Source organism: Callospermophilus lateralis, chromosome 5 (genome assembly GCF_048772815.1).
Source record: "Callospermophilus lateralis isolate mCalLat2 chromosome 5, mCalLat2.hap1, whole genome shotgun sequence".
NCBI classification, from domain to species: Eukaryota; Metazoa; Chordata; class Mammalia; order Rodentia; family Sciuridae; genus Callospermophilus; species Callospermophilus lateralis.
The window spans coordinates 109,646,357-109,658,883 of NC_135309.1; the positions used below are offsets into that span (position 1 = coordinate 109,646,357).

At 33.7% G+C, this 12,527-nt stretch overlaps 1 protein-coding gene across 1 annotated transcript in view; it reads right to left on the reverse strand.

Annotated features, from left to right (window-relative positions):
* The window catches only part of Ankrd31 (ankyrin repeat domain 31), a 196,902-nt gene that overhangs the window by 47,677 nt on the left and 136,698 nt on the right, over positions 1-12,527 (reverse strand). Inside the window, 2 exon segments of the mRNA XM_076857689.2 lie at positions 10,331-10,418; positions 12,262-12,377. Of these exon segments, the coding sequence (XP_076713804.2) occupies positions 10,331-10,418; positions 12,262-12,377 (204 nt within the window).

Sequence of the window (12,527 nt, forward strand, 5' to 3'; positions counted from 1 at the left end):
TTTCTTTGTAAATGAATGTAGTAGAAATGAAGACTTTGGTTGATCCAAAATTGACTTTCTTCATCACTGCAGCATTTCTTTGACTAGCAATGTGATGATGTAACAAATGAGATTTTCTCATTTAATAATAAAAAATTGTGGGGCTGGGGATGTGGCTCAAGTGGTAGCACGCTCGCCTATCATGCGTGAGGCACTGGGTTCGATTCTTAGCATCACATAAAAATAAAATAAAGATATTGTGTCCACCTGAAACTAAAAAATAAATATTAAAAAATAATAATAAAAAATTATGTAATGTTTAAAAAAATTATGTGATTATGTATAGAGTCAGTGTCCCTAATACTATCATGATGGATTAGTTTCATTGTGTCATGCACATGTTAAAAAGGGGAAAAGGTATATAATCATTAAGAATTTAGACATAAATTTGTATAACAAATCTGACTCTGCTTATTAAAAGATATTTAAATTACATATGTGCCCTGTCACACTGGGTTTTCTAAATGAATTTTAAACTTCAGGCAAAAATAACATATCTCAATAACCCTAAAATATTCTATGCTTCTATAAGAAAGGATATAAAGATGTTTTACATGTAATTTGATATTATATGCCTATTTATCAGAGGCACCCTAATATGCATAATATTTTAATGTACATTGTAAAACAATAAGAATGAAGTGAATTATTCTACTCTTAAGGGTGCATAAATGGGGTAGTGATATGGGAAACACCCTATTATCATCTTTATATTACACAAAGAACAGAGATTTTAGATGAATTATACATTAAAATGCTTAGAAAAAATGCAATATTTAAAATGGCAATTTTTGGTCTCCAGTTGAAGCACTAGAGATATCAAAGTGAATGGAAGATTTCCCTATGACAAATTTCAAAGACATGTACAAAAATAATATTCATTACTCTAGGATCCTTCAGTCAAATCAAAGACATATTAAAAATGTCAGAATGTGTAGAGGGGTAAATTTGTAAAAATATTTCTTTAGAGAGGTGTTGCTTAACTAATGAGAATCTCCAAATTGAATAGCAAAAATAAGGATTCCATCACCTTATCTCTCCTTACTTAAGGGACAGACAAACAAAAATAAAGGGAATGTGATTATTCAATGTATTGCTTAGAATAGAATATAATTATAAAATCTGGGTGTGAGAGGAAGAAAAGTTTCTAATCTTTGAAGTATTCAAAAATATAGCCAGAGAAAAAGGCTAATACATTTTTACTACACAGAATTTGAAAATTTATGCAATAAAACACAAAACTAACACAAATAACAAGTCAAGTGGCTAAAAAGTATTTGTAGAAATTATAATGGAAAAGAGGTTGATAATTTTATTATATAACCAGGTTTAAATAGTTGAATAAATAAAGAACAGGAGTAGTCACTTCACAAAATAATAAATACTAGCGAGAGTTCCACTGAAAATCAACAAGGCAAATAAAAATATAAGGGTTTTTTTTTTAGGGCTAGGGATATAGCTCAGTTGGTAGAGTTCCTTCCTCTCATGCACAAGGCCCTGGGTTCAATCCCCAGCACCACAAAAAATAAATAAATAAATAAATACAAATAAGTTTTTCCCCCCTACTAAGCTAGCATGGTCATTTTAAATAAAAATACTAATGCTACTAGCAGTATATACCAAAAACAAAAGCTAAAGTTATTTTGGTGGAAATGGAAATTAGTATATAATACTTTAGGAAATCAATCTGTCAATACAAATCAATAGACTTTTAAATGTTTCTATAATTTGGCCCAATAATCCCAATTCTGTTAATCTTTCCTAAGAATATAATCATAAATCCATAAAAGAGCTACATGTTGTGGCATAATAGTTAAAATTGGAAATAATTTAAATGTTCAACAAAAAGGGGAAATTTTGGTAAACTATGAAACATTTATTGAACAACGTGATAACACATAACCACTAAAAGTAATGGTCATAAGAATGCAAAAATAGCACATCTAGCATGACCCAAACAGTTTTTAAAAGTTTTATTGAGGTTTAAGCATAACTATATTCTTGGACCAAAAAAAAAAAAAAAAAAAAAAAAAAGCCGGATTACAAATACATCAAAATATTGTGGTAAGACAGGAATAAATAATTTTAGCATATCCCCTTCTTTAAAGTATACCTACATGCTTTCTATAATAAAAAAAGCTATAAATTTTAATATGCTTAAATGCATAAATGGTAAATAAAATACACTAACTACACATATTTAGGAGTATGAATTATTTTCCTCAAAACATGTACCATGCTTTAGGTTAGGATAAAAATGTAGAATGGAGGGGATCCAAGATGGTGGGTTAGAGGGAGGCTGCATTCTGTGTCTCTCCATGACCTGGGATTCAAGTAGTTGGAATACTGTTTCTCTGTGAGTAATTCGAGGACTCCTGACAGCTGCTCCCTCCCAGGAATCACCACCACCGCACCCGTGAAGATCTCTAGGCCTCAGCACTGGCACAGGACTCCTGGCCGCCCACCCACACAGGAATTCCATCACTCCTGTGTGGACCCCCATCTACCAATGTGGGGTTCCCCCAGTTGCCTCCATCTGGGACACTTCAACCACTGCCATAGTCCCCTGCATGTGGTAGCCTACACCTGGGGACACTGCACAGGGTCTAGAGACAGCTGTCAGCCACAACACTACATGCCACAGAATTGTATCTCTTAACATACCGCCCACTGCCACCACCTGGCCCAACCAGACCAACACTCCATTGCTGAAAGCAGCTGCCTCTATCTTGGGACACCTTCCTAGCCAACTTTAGCTGGTATTTCCCCAGTTTGGAATACCGGCTGGGGCTTAGAAGCAATATAAAGGTACCTTTAGTCCCCAACTCCCCCTCTTTCCTGTAGCCTATAATGCTTGCAGTCACACAGCTGGTCTGAGTACTGATATTCCCAGTACAAAACAGCTCTCCACCCCAGGTGTGCAGCCCCCACAGCACAGCCCAAAATACCTCCAGAGAGAAAGGTTCCTGACTGGGAAGTTAGAAAGGGAGGGGGTGAGTGAGATACATTTTGAAGACTAAACTAGAGACCAGGAATTGTGAGAGTCACAGGTGATATAAGGAGATAAGACCACGTACCCACACCACACAGCAGGCCTCAAAGGAGATCCTTGGTGTGAAGTTTCCCATCGGACAGACAAGTACTGTTCCCCACCTGCAGGAGCTACGCCCCCAAGACTAACCCTTCCACCCTAATAACATTATCCTGAGGGTAAAGATACAGCAAACAACAGATAACCCCACCTATTGAATGAGAAGGGAAATAGGAAAGATACTGATCTCAAAAAAAAAAAGCACAATCTTCGTATCTTCTTTCAAGATTTTTTCTTTCCTCTCTTTCTTTTCTCCTGCCCTCAAATCCCCAACATTTGTGAAACTAAGTACTTTTCATGAATTAAGCTACTGAGGATTGGGATGTCTGAATAGCATATTACAGTTGTGTTGCATATGCTTTTTATCTATTATTACATTTTTATTTTTCTTAATATTTATGTTTGTTTGCTTTTTGTACTCTATTATCTTCCCACTTACTTGTCTCCCCCAAATCACTTTCTCTCTCTTCTGCTACTAACCAACTTCTTTAGATTCTTCTTTCACACTTCTAAGATCTAGTAACTATATATCCCCACCTCCTACCCCCTCAACATCTCATCCTACAACTCACCCCAGGTTCTGTGTCCACCTTCAGAAATGGTAGACCCTTTTGCAAACCTACTGTTTATAGTATAGATAATAAATGAACTCATCATTTCTGTATACTGTGACAAAACCATAAATGTCTTAATAGCAGCTATTTGATTTAAGGTTCTATATTGTTTATATTGGGATCTTTTAATATTGTTCTCCCTCTTAAAGGGGAGGTATTGGAACCCTGCAGGGATACTATAAGTCTATAGGGTAAAAACTGTAATGCCTCAGATCTGCAGTGCTAGAAGGGAAAATACATGAACAACATAAAAAAAAAGTAAGAAAGTGCTCCAAATAAACCAAGAAAACTACATTATTAGAATCCATGGCCAGAACAACAGCAGAAATGACAGAGAAGAAATTCAAGATGTACATAATTAAAATGTTCTTAAATGAATGGATGATGTAAGAGAGTAAATACAGGCAGCAAAATATCGTTTCAATAAAGAGATACATAAGCAAATATAGAAAGCAAAACATTACTTCAATAAGGAGATATAGGTTCTGAAAAAAAAACCAGAAATCTTTGAAATGAAAGAAACAATAAACCAAATTAAAAACTCAATAGAAAGCACTGCTGACAGATTAGATCACTTAGAAAACTGGACTAAAGACAATGAAGACAAAATACAAAATCTCTTTTTTTTTATACTGAAACTTTTTTATATATTTATTTTTTTAGGTGTAGGTGGACACAATACAATGCCTTTATTTTTATGTGGTGCTGAGGATCGAACCCAAGTTCTGCCTGTGCTAGACAGAGCGCTCTACCGCTGAGCCACAATCCCAGCTCCAAATTATAAAATCATGAAAAGAATGTTGACCACTCAGTGAAGATGGTAAGAAACCATTAGCAGAACATTCAAGAACTATGGGACAATATAAAAAACAAGTTTAAGAATTATCTGGATAGAAGAAGGCATAGAGTTCCCAACCAAAGGAACAAGCAATCTATTCAATGAAATAATATCAGAAAATTTTCTCCAGTGTCATCCATTTATCTGCAAATGCCATAATTTTCTCTTTTATTGCTAAGTAATATTCCATTGTATATATATGCCACATTTTTTTAATCCATTCATCTACTGAGGGGCATCTAGGTTGGTTACACAGGTTAGCTATTGTGAATTAAGTGAAGTTAGCCAATCGCAAAAAAAACACAAATGCCAAATGTTTTCTCTGATATAAGGTGACTGACCCATAATGGGATAGGAAGGAGGAGCATGGGAGGAATAGACAAACTCTAGATAGGGCAGAGGGATGGGAGGGGAAGGGAGGGGGCAGGGGGTTAGCAATGATGGTGGATGTCATAGGATGTTATAGGATGTCAAATGTACAAAATCACTACAGATCCACAACAAGGCACATTATAATAAAAATGCCTAGCATGCAGAATAAGGAGAGAATCTTAAAAGCCACAAGCAATAAGAATCAGATTATATATAGGGAAAACCCAATTAGGTTATCTACAGATTTTTCAACCCAGACTCTGAAAGCTATATGATCCTGAAACAACATATACCAAACTCTGAAAAAAATAAATATCAACCAAGACTCTTATACCCAGCAAAATTAAGCTTTAGATTTGATGACAAAATAAAAACCTTCCATGATAAACAAAAGTTAAAGAATTTACAACTAGAAAACCTGCACTACAGAACATCTTTGTCAAAATATTCCATTAGGAGGAAATTAAAAACAACAAGGAAAATCAGCAAAGGGAGGTATTACACTAAAGGAAATACTAATCAAAGGAGAAACCAAGTCAAGTTAAATACCAAAAATAAACAAAAATGACTGGGAAAACAAATCAAGTCTCAATAATAATCCTGAATATTAATGGCCTAAACTCACCAATCAAAAGACATGACTGGCAGATTGGATTAAAAAGGGCCAAAAGTATGCTGCCTCCAAGAGACTCATCTCATAGGAGAATACATCCACAGACTGAAGGTGAAAGGTTGAGAAAAAAACATACCACTCACATGGACTGTGGAAACATGCAGGCTTCACATCCTCATATCAAATAAAGTAGACTTCAATACAAAGGTAATCAAAAGGGATAAAGAAGGACATTTCATGTTGCTCAAGGAAACCACATATCAACAAGACATAACAATTATAAATATATATGTGCCAAACAATGGAGCATCTACATTCATCAAACAAATTCTTGTCAAGTTCAAGAGTCAAAAAGACTACAACACAATAATTCTGGGTGACATTAAAACACCTCTTTCACCACTGGATAGATCTTCCAAACAAAGCTGAACAAAGAAACGATAGAATTCAATAAAACAATTGATAACTAGACTCAACTGACATATAAAAAATATTTCATCATCAATGAGTGAATACACTTTCTTCTCAGCAGCACATGGATATCCTTCTCTAAAATAGACCACATAATATGCCACAAATCAACTTTAGCAAATAGAATAAGCAGAGATACTATTCTGCATTCTATCAGATCATAATGGAATGAAATTATAAATCAATGATAAAATAAAAAAGAAGCTACTCAATACCTGAAACTAAATAATATGCTATTAAATGAACAATGGGTTGCAAAATATATCAAAGAAGAGATTAAAAATTGTTAGTGGTAAATGAGTACTAATACAACATCAAAATCTCTGGGACACTATGAAGGCAACACTAAGAGGAAAGTTCATTGCATGGAGTTCATTCCTTAAAAGAAGAAAAAGTCAACAAATAAATGACCTAATATTACATCTCAAAGCTCTATAAAAAGAACAAAACAACACCAAAAGCAGTAGAAGACAGGAAATAATTAAAATCAGAGCTGAAATAATGAAATTGAAACAAAAGAAACAATTGAAAAAAATTGACAAAACAAAAAGTTGGTTCTTTGAAATAATAAATAAAACTGATAAACTCTTAGCTATGCTAATGAAGAGAAGGAGACAGAAAACTCAAATTGCTAACATTCATGATGAAAAAGGAAATATCAAGACACACAATACAGAAATACAGAAGATAATCAGAAATTATTTGAAAATTTACACTTCAATAAATAAAAAATACTGAAGGCATTGAGAAATTTTTATAGGCACATGATTTGCCCAAACTGAATCAGGATGATATATACAAGTTAAACAGATCAATTTCAAGATACGAAATAGTAGACACCATTAGAAGTCTACCAACAAGGAAAAGCCCAGGACCAGTTGGATACACAGCTGAGTTCTACAAGACCTTCAAAGAAGAACTCATACTCCTCAAATTATTTCATGAAATAGAAAAAGAGGGAACACTTTCAAACTCATTCTATGAGGCCAATATCATCCTGATTCCAAAACCAGGCAAAAACACATCAAAGAAATAAAACTTCACACCAATATCACTAATGAACATAGAAACAAAAATTCTGAATAAAATTCTGGCAAATCAAATACAAAAAAAAAAAAACCCATATCAAAAAGATAGGGTACCACGATCGAGTAGGGATCATCCCAGAGATGCAAGGTTGGTTGGTTCAACATACAGAAACCAAAAAATGTAATTCATCACATCAATAAATTTAAAGATAAGAATCATGATCATCTCAATAGATGCAGAAAAATCATTTGACAAAATACAGCATCCTTTCATGTTAAAAACACTAGAAAAACTAGGGAAAACAGGAACATATCTCAACTATGCTAAGCTCCATGCCAACATCATTCTAAATGGAGAAAAACTGAAAGCATTTCCTCTAAAAACTGGAACAAGACAGAAATGCCCTCTTTCATCACTTCTGTTTAACATAGCTCTTGAAATACTGGCCAGAGCAATTATACAAAAGAAATTAAATGGATACAGATAGGAAAAAAAGAATTCCAATTAACATATTTGCTGATGACGTGATTATACACCTAGAGGATCCAAAAAAATTCCACCAGAAAACTTCTAGAACAAATAAATTTGGAAAGGTAGCAGGATATAAAATCAACACCCATAAATCAAAGGCATTTCTGTACATCAGTGACAAATCCTCTGAATAAGAAACAAGGAAAACTACCCATTTATAATAGCCTCAAAAAAAAAAAAAAACCCTTGGGAATCAACTTAATGAAAGTAGTGAAACACCTCTACACTGAAAATTACAGAACACTAAAGAAAGAAATTAAAGGAGACCTTAGAAGATGGAAAAATCTCCCTTGTTCTTGGATAGGCAGAATTAATATTGTCAAATGACCATACTATCAAAAGCACTATACAGATTTAATTCCAATCAAAATCCCAATGACAAATTCCTCATAGAAATAGAAAAAGCAGTCATGAAATTCATTTGGAAAAATAAGAGACCCAAAATAGCCAAAGCAATCCTTAGTAAGAAAAGTGAAGCTGGTGGCATCACTATACCAGACCTTAAACTATACTACAGAGTAATAGTAATAAAAATGGCACTGTATTGATTCCAATACAAACATGTAGACCAATGGTACAGAATAAAGAACACAGAGACAAATGTACATAAATACAGTCATCTCCTATTAGACAAAAGTGACCAAAACATATACTGGAGAAAAAGTAGCCTCTTCAACAAATGGTTCTGGGAAAACTGAAAAATATGCAACAAAATGAAATTAAGCCCCTCTCTCTCACTATTTGCAAAACTCAACTCAAAATGGATCTAGGACCTAGGATTTAAACCAGAGACACTGTGTCTATTAGAAGAAAAAGTAGACCCAAATCTTCATCATGTCGGATTAGGCCCCAACTTCCTTAATTAGAGAATTAAAATCAAAGAATCAATAAATGGGATGGATTCAAACTGAAAAGCTTCTTTTCAGCAAAAGAAAAGAAATCAATGAGGTGAATAGAGAGCCTGTAGAATGGGAGCAAATTTTTACCACTTGCACATCAGGTAGAGCACTAATCTCAAGCATTCAAAAATCTTAACACACACACACAAAAAAACACATATTCCAATCAATAAATGGGCCAAGGAACTGAACAGACACTTCTCAGAAAATGATACAATCAATCAACAAATATATGAAAAAATGTACAACATCTCTAACAATTAAAGAAATGCAAATCAGGGGCTGGGGATGTGGCTCAAGTGGTAGCGTGCTCGCCTGGCATGCGTGCAGCCCGGGTTCGATCCTCAGCACCACATACAAAACAAAGATGTTGTGTCAGCAATAAATATTAAAACTCTCTCTCTTTCTCTCTCTCTCTCTAAAAAAAAAAAAAAAGAAATGCAAATCAAAACTACTCTTAAGATTTCATCTCACTCCAGTCAGAATGGCAGCTATTAAGAATACAAACAACAACAATTATTGATGAGGATGTGGGGAATAAAGCACACTCATACATTGCTGGTGGGACTGCATGTTGGTGCAGACAATCTGGAAAGCAGTAGGAGACTCCTTGGAAAACTTGGAATGGAATCACCATTTGACCCAGCTATCCCTCTCCTCGGTCTAATACCCAAAGGACTTAAAAACAGCATACTATAGGGACACAGCCACATCAATGTCTATAGCAGCACAATTCACAGTAGCTAAATTGTGGAACCAACCTAGATGCCTTTTAGTAGATGAATGGATAAAGAAACTGTGGTATATAAACACAATGGGATACTACTCAGTATTAAAAGAGAATAAAATCATGGCATTTGCCAGGTAAATGAATGGAGTTGGAGAATATCATGCTAAGTGAAGTAAGCCAATTTCAAAAAACAAAATGCCAAATGTTTCTCTGATATGTGAATGCTGATCCATAATGGGGGTTGGGGGGAGTATGGGAGGAATGGAAAAACTTTAGATAGGGAAAAGGAGAGGGTGAGGAAGGGAGGGGGCATGGGTGTAAGAAAGACGGTGGAATGAGATGGACATCATGACTCTAAGTACATGTATGAAGACAGGAATGATGTGACTCTACTTGTGTACAACCAGAGACATGAAAAATTGTGCTCTGTATGTATACTATGAATTGCAATGCCTTCTGCTGTCATGTATAACAATTATAATAAATAAATTAATTTTTAAAAAAATAGAATGGATATAATTTAAAGAAAACTATTTTTTCCCAAAAGGCTATATACAAACATGAATTAGGACAAAAAATGAACTGTTATATCCTATTATATGAAAGACTAATGAGATACTTTAAATTACTTTTGACTATTTTTAACTGACTTTTAGAAAGAATACAGATCTCAATCTATCAGTATCTACTTTCAACCTTATAAACCTATTTTCTATGTTATAAATATGATCTATTTTTAAGGGTTGCCATATCTGGGTGAACTGAGGAGCCAATGAATATTATAATCTCATCTCTAGTCATTATTCTATGTTTTTTGTCATATCTTGATCTGAACATATCACCATAAGTAGTATTTTATCTCTGATCATGGTTCTGAATGTCTCTCAAATTACTCCCACTATCTTACATATAGTAGTATCTTTGTTAACAATTATACAAACTACTGGTTTGTATCACTGACTTTTAATGATAATTCCATATATATGAAGAAGACCATTTTTTCAGCCTTTGCAAACTTTAAAATGTCCCTTAAGAAGAAGATGAGGTAACAATGACCCTAGATATCTGAAATAATCACACTTTTGAGTAATAGACATATTTACCTGCATCTTCAGGGTTTCTTATTTCAAACACCAATAAATTTTCCTGTTTTTCTTCTATATCTTGTAGAATGGCACTGATGGTCTCATGCTATCAGATAAAAATATCAGAAACTATAAGAGGGTAGATATGCTCTCCCACCTGTCACTGACAAAAATGCACAATTATAACAAGCTGCTAAAAATGTTTCATTTTTCTTTATGCTCATGTTTTATGTAAGCTTAACTATATAAATATCATAGAGTTGAAAAAATAGTAAACAGATCTTGACTTATATAGTCAAATCTCCTGGGAATGTGGGAGTAGCAATCATACAAGGAGTCATAACTTCTCATTTTGTTAAAATTATAGTCATCTGACAGGAAAAAAACAGCACATACTATTTAAAAATCACATATATATGAAAGTCCACTTTAAGGCTTTATGACTATCACTGAATAGTATTAAAATCTCATACATAATCTTCAAAGTATAAAACATTACTCTCAAAAACTCATAAAGGGTATTCTACCCCTTAATGCCTTTGTCTATATTCATCTTCCTTCCCTGAATGTCTTCAATTCACACTGCCCAGATCCCTGTCTTTCTTATGAGAATCTTAGAGTAGGCTCCAGAACCAGAATGTCTGTGGGTGAATATTGGCTCCACCTCTTCCTAACTGGGTAAATCCAGCAATGAACATAGCCTCTCTGTGTTTGAAATGAGTAACACAGGTAAAATGCTAAAGGACAATGTCAGCACGAAGTAAGAGCTTAATAAATATTATTGTATAAATATATCTGTTATATTGTTATATATATAAATCACATATATCTCATACATGAAACCTCTGATCTAATACATACTGATTTCTCTTTTCTCAGAATTACTTAAGAGTTTCAGAGCTTTATAATTTAGCATTAATATGGATAATGTCATATACATAATATGTCCTTATCAAGATAATGAGGTCTTGTAGGCAGTAGCATAGTTTTTACATTTGTGTATGCTTTCCCTATTGCTGGATACATAGTTATTGCTCCATAAATGATGATTGATGGATTAACTCTTTTATCCTTTAATAAATTCTCATAAATTTTTAAAATGTGTAGGTCATCAAAGTCTTCTGAAGTATGTTGCTCTAAAATTTTTACTTTGGTGTTCACAAGGGATATGAAAAATGCACACAATAAACATAATATTCTAATTATTTAGTTAAGCACTCTTCCTGCTGTCATTTATTGAATACATCAAAGTGAAACTATAAAATGCAAACATGCAAAACAAACAAAAAGCCTAAAGTTTACCTCCTTACAGAGTGAATAGCTTATGGGTACACAAGAAAACTAAAGGTCTAAACTTATACTCGGGCTAAGTCTGCCTCCACCTACAGGCTAGGATAAAGAAAATTTCAGGTGCCAACTTTCTTTTCCATTTTGTGATTGAGTACATTGGACCACAATGGGAGAAAACTTTCATTCAAGATAATCTTTCACTTATGATACTACCTTTTTAGGAAGTTTGTGTCTTAGTAAACTTTATGTTTTTGTCCAACTGAGAATATCCATCTTTATAAAGGTTACTTTCATCTGCTATATCTGGGTTCTAGAGTCTTGCCAACGTATTATATATACTGGATACTTTTGAAAATGAGTGAGTGAAGACATACTATGACAGTGGCAGAGTTAGTTGGATAAGAAGTAGTCAAACACAAGCTAGGTATAAAGGACAGGAACTAACACAAAGTTCTGTATTCAATACAGATAAGTCAGAGTTAACCATACAGCATACTTTCTTGGCTTATTCTGCTCAATTATTTTCTTATTACAAAAAAGCATTTTCAACAACCTTGTGTCCTTATCATGGAAAGAGTTCTGCCAATAGCCAGTGGCTGGATGGTACAAAGAAAGGCATTTTCTAGGTTGAAGATAAAAAGAGTTGTAATTTTACTCACCACAGGAAGGTTTTCTCTTGTTTTTTCTTGGCGTGAAAGGGAAGATGGATCAACATTTTTGTCAACATCACAAAAACACTGTTTGTGTCTTTTTGTCCGAACAGCAGGAATTTCTGCTTTAAAAAATAAATTTTAAAAATAGATAAGAATATGCAAAAATGTAGCTTTATTTTATCAATTTTAATGGTAATATGAATGGGAAAAATAATAATTTACAGTTATTATATCTTAATGTTAATTAAGGTATTAATGGTAAATACCTTCTA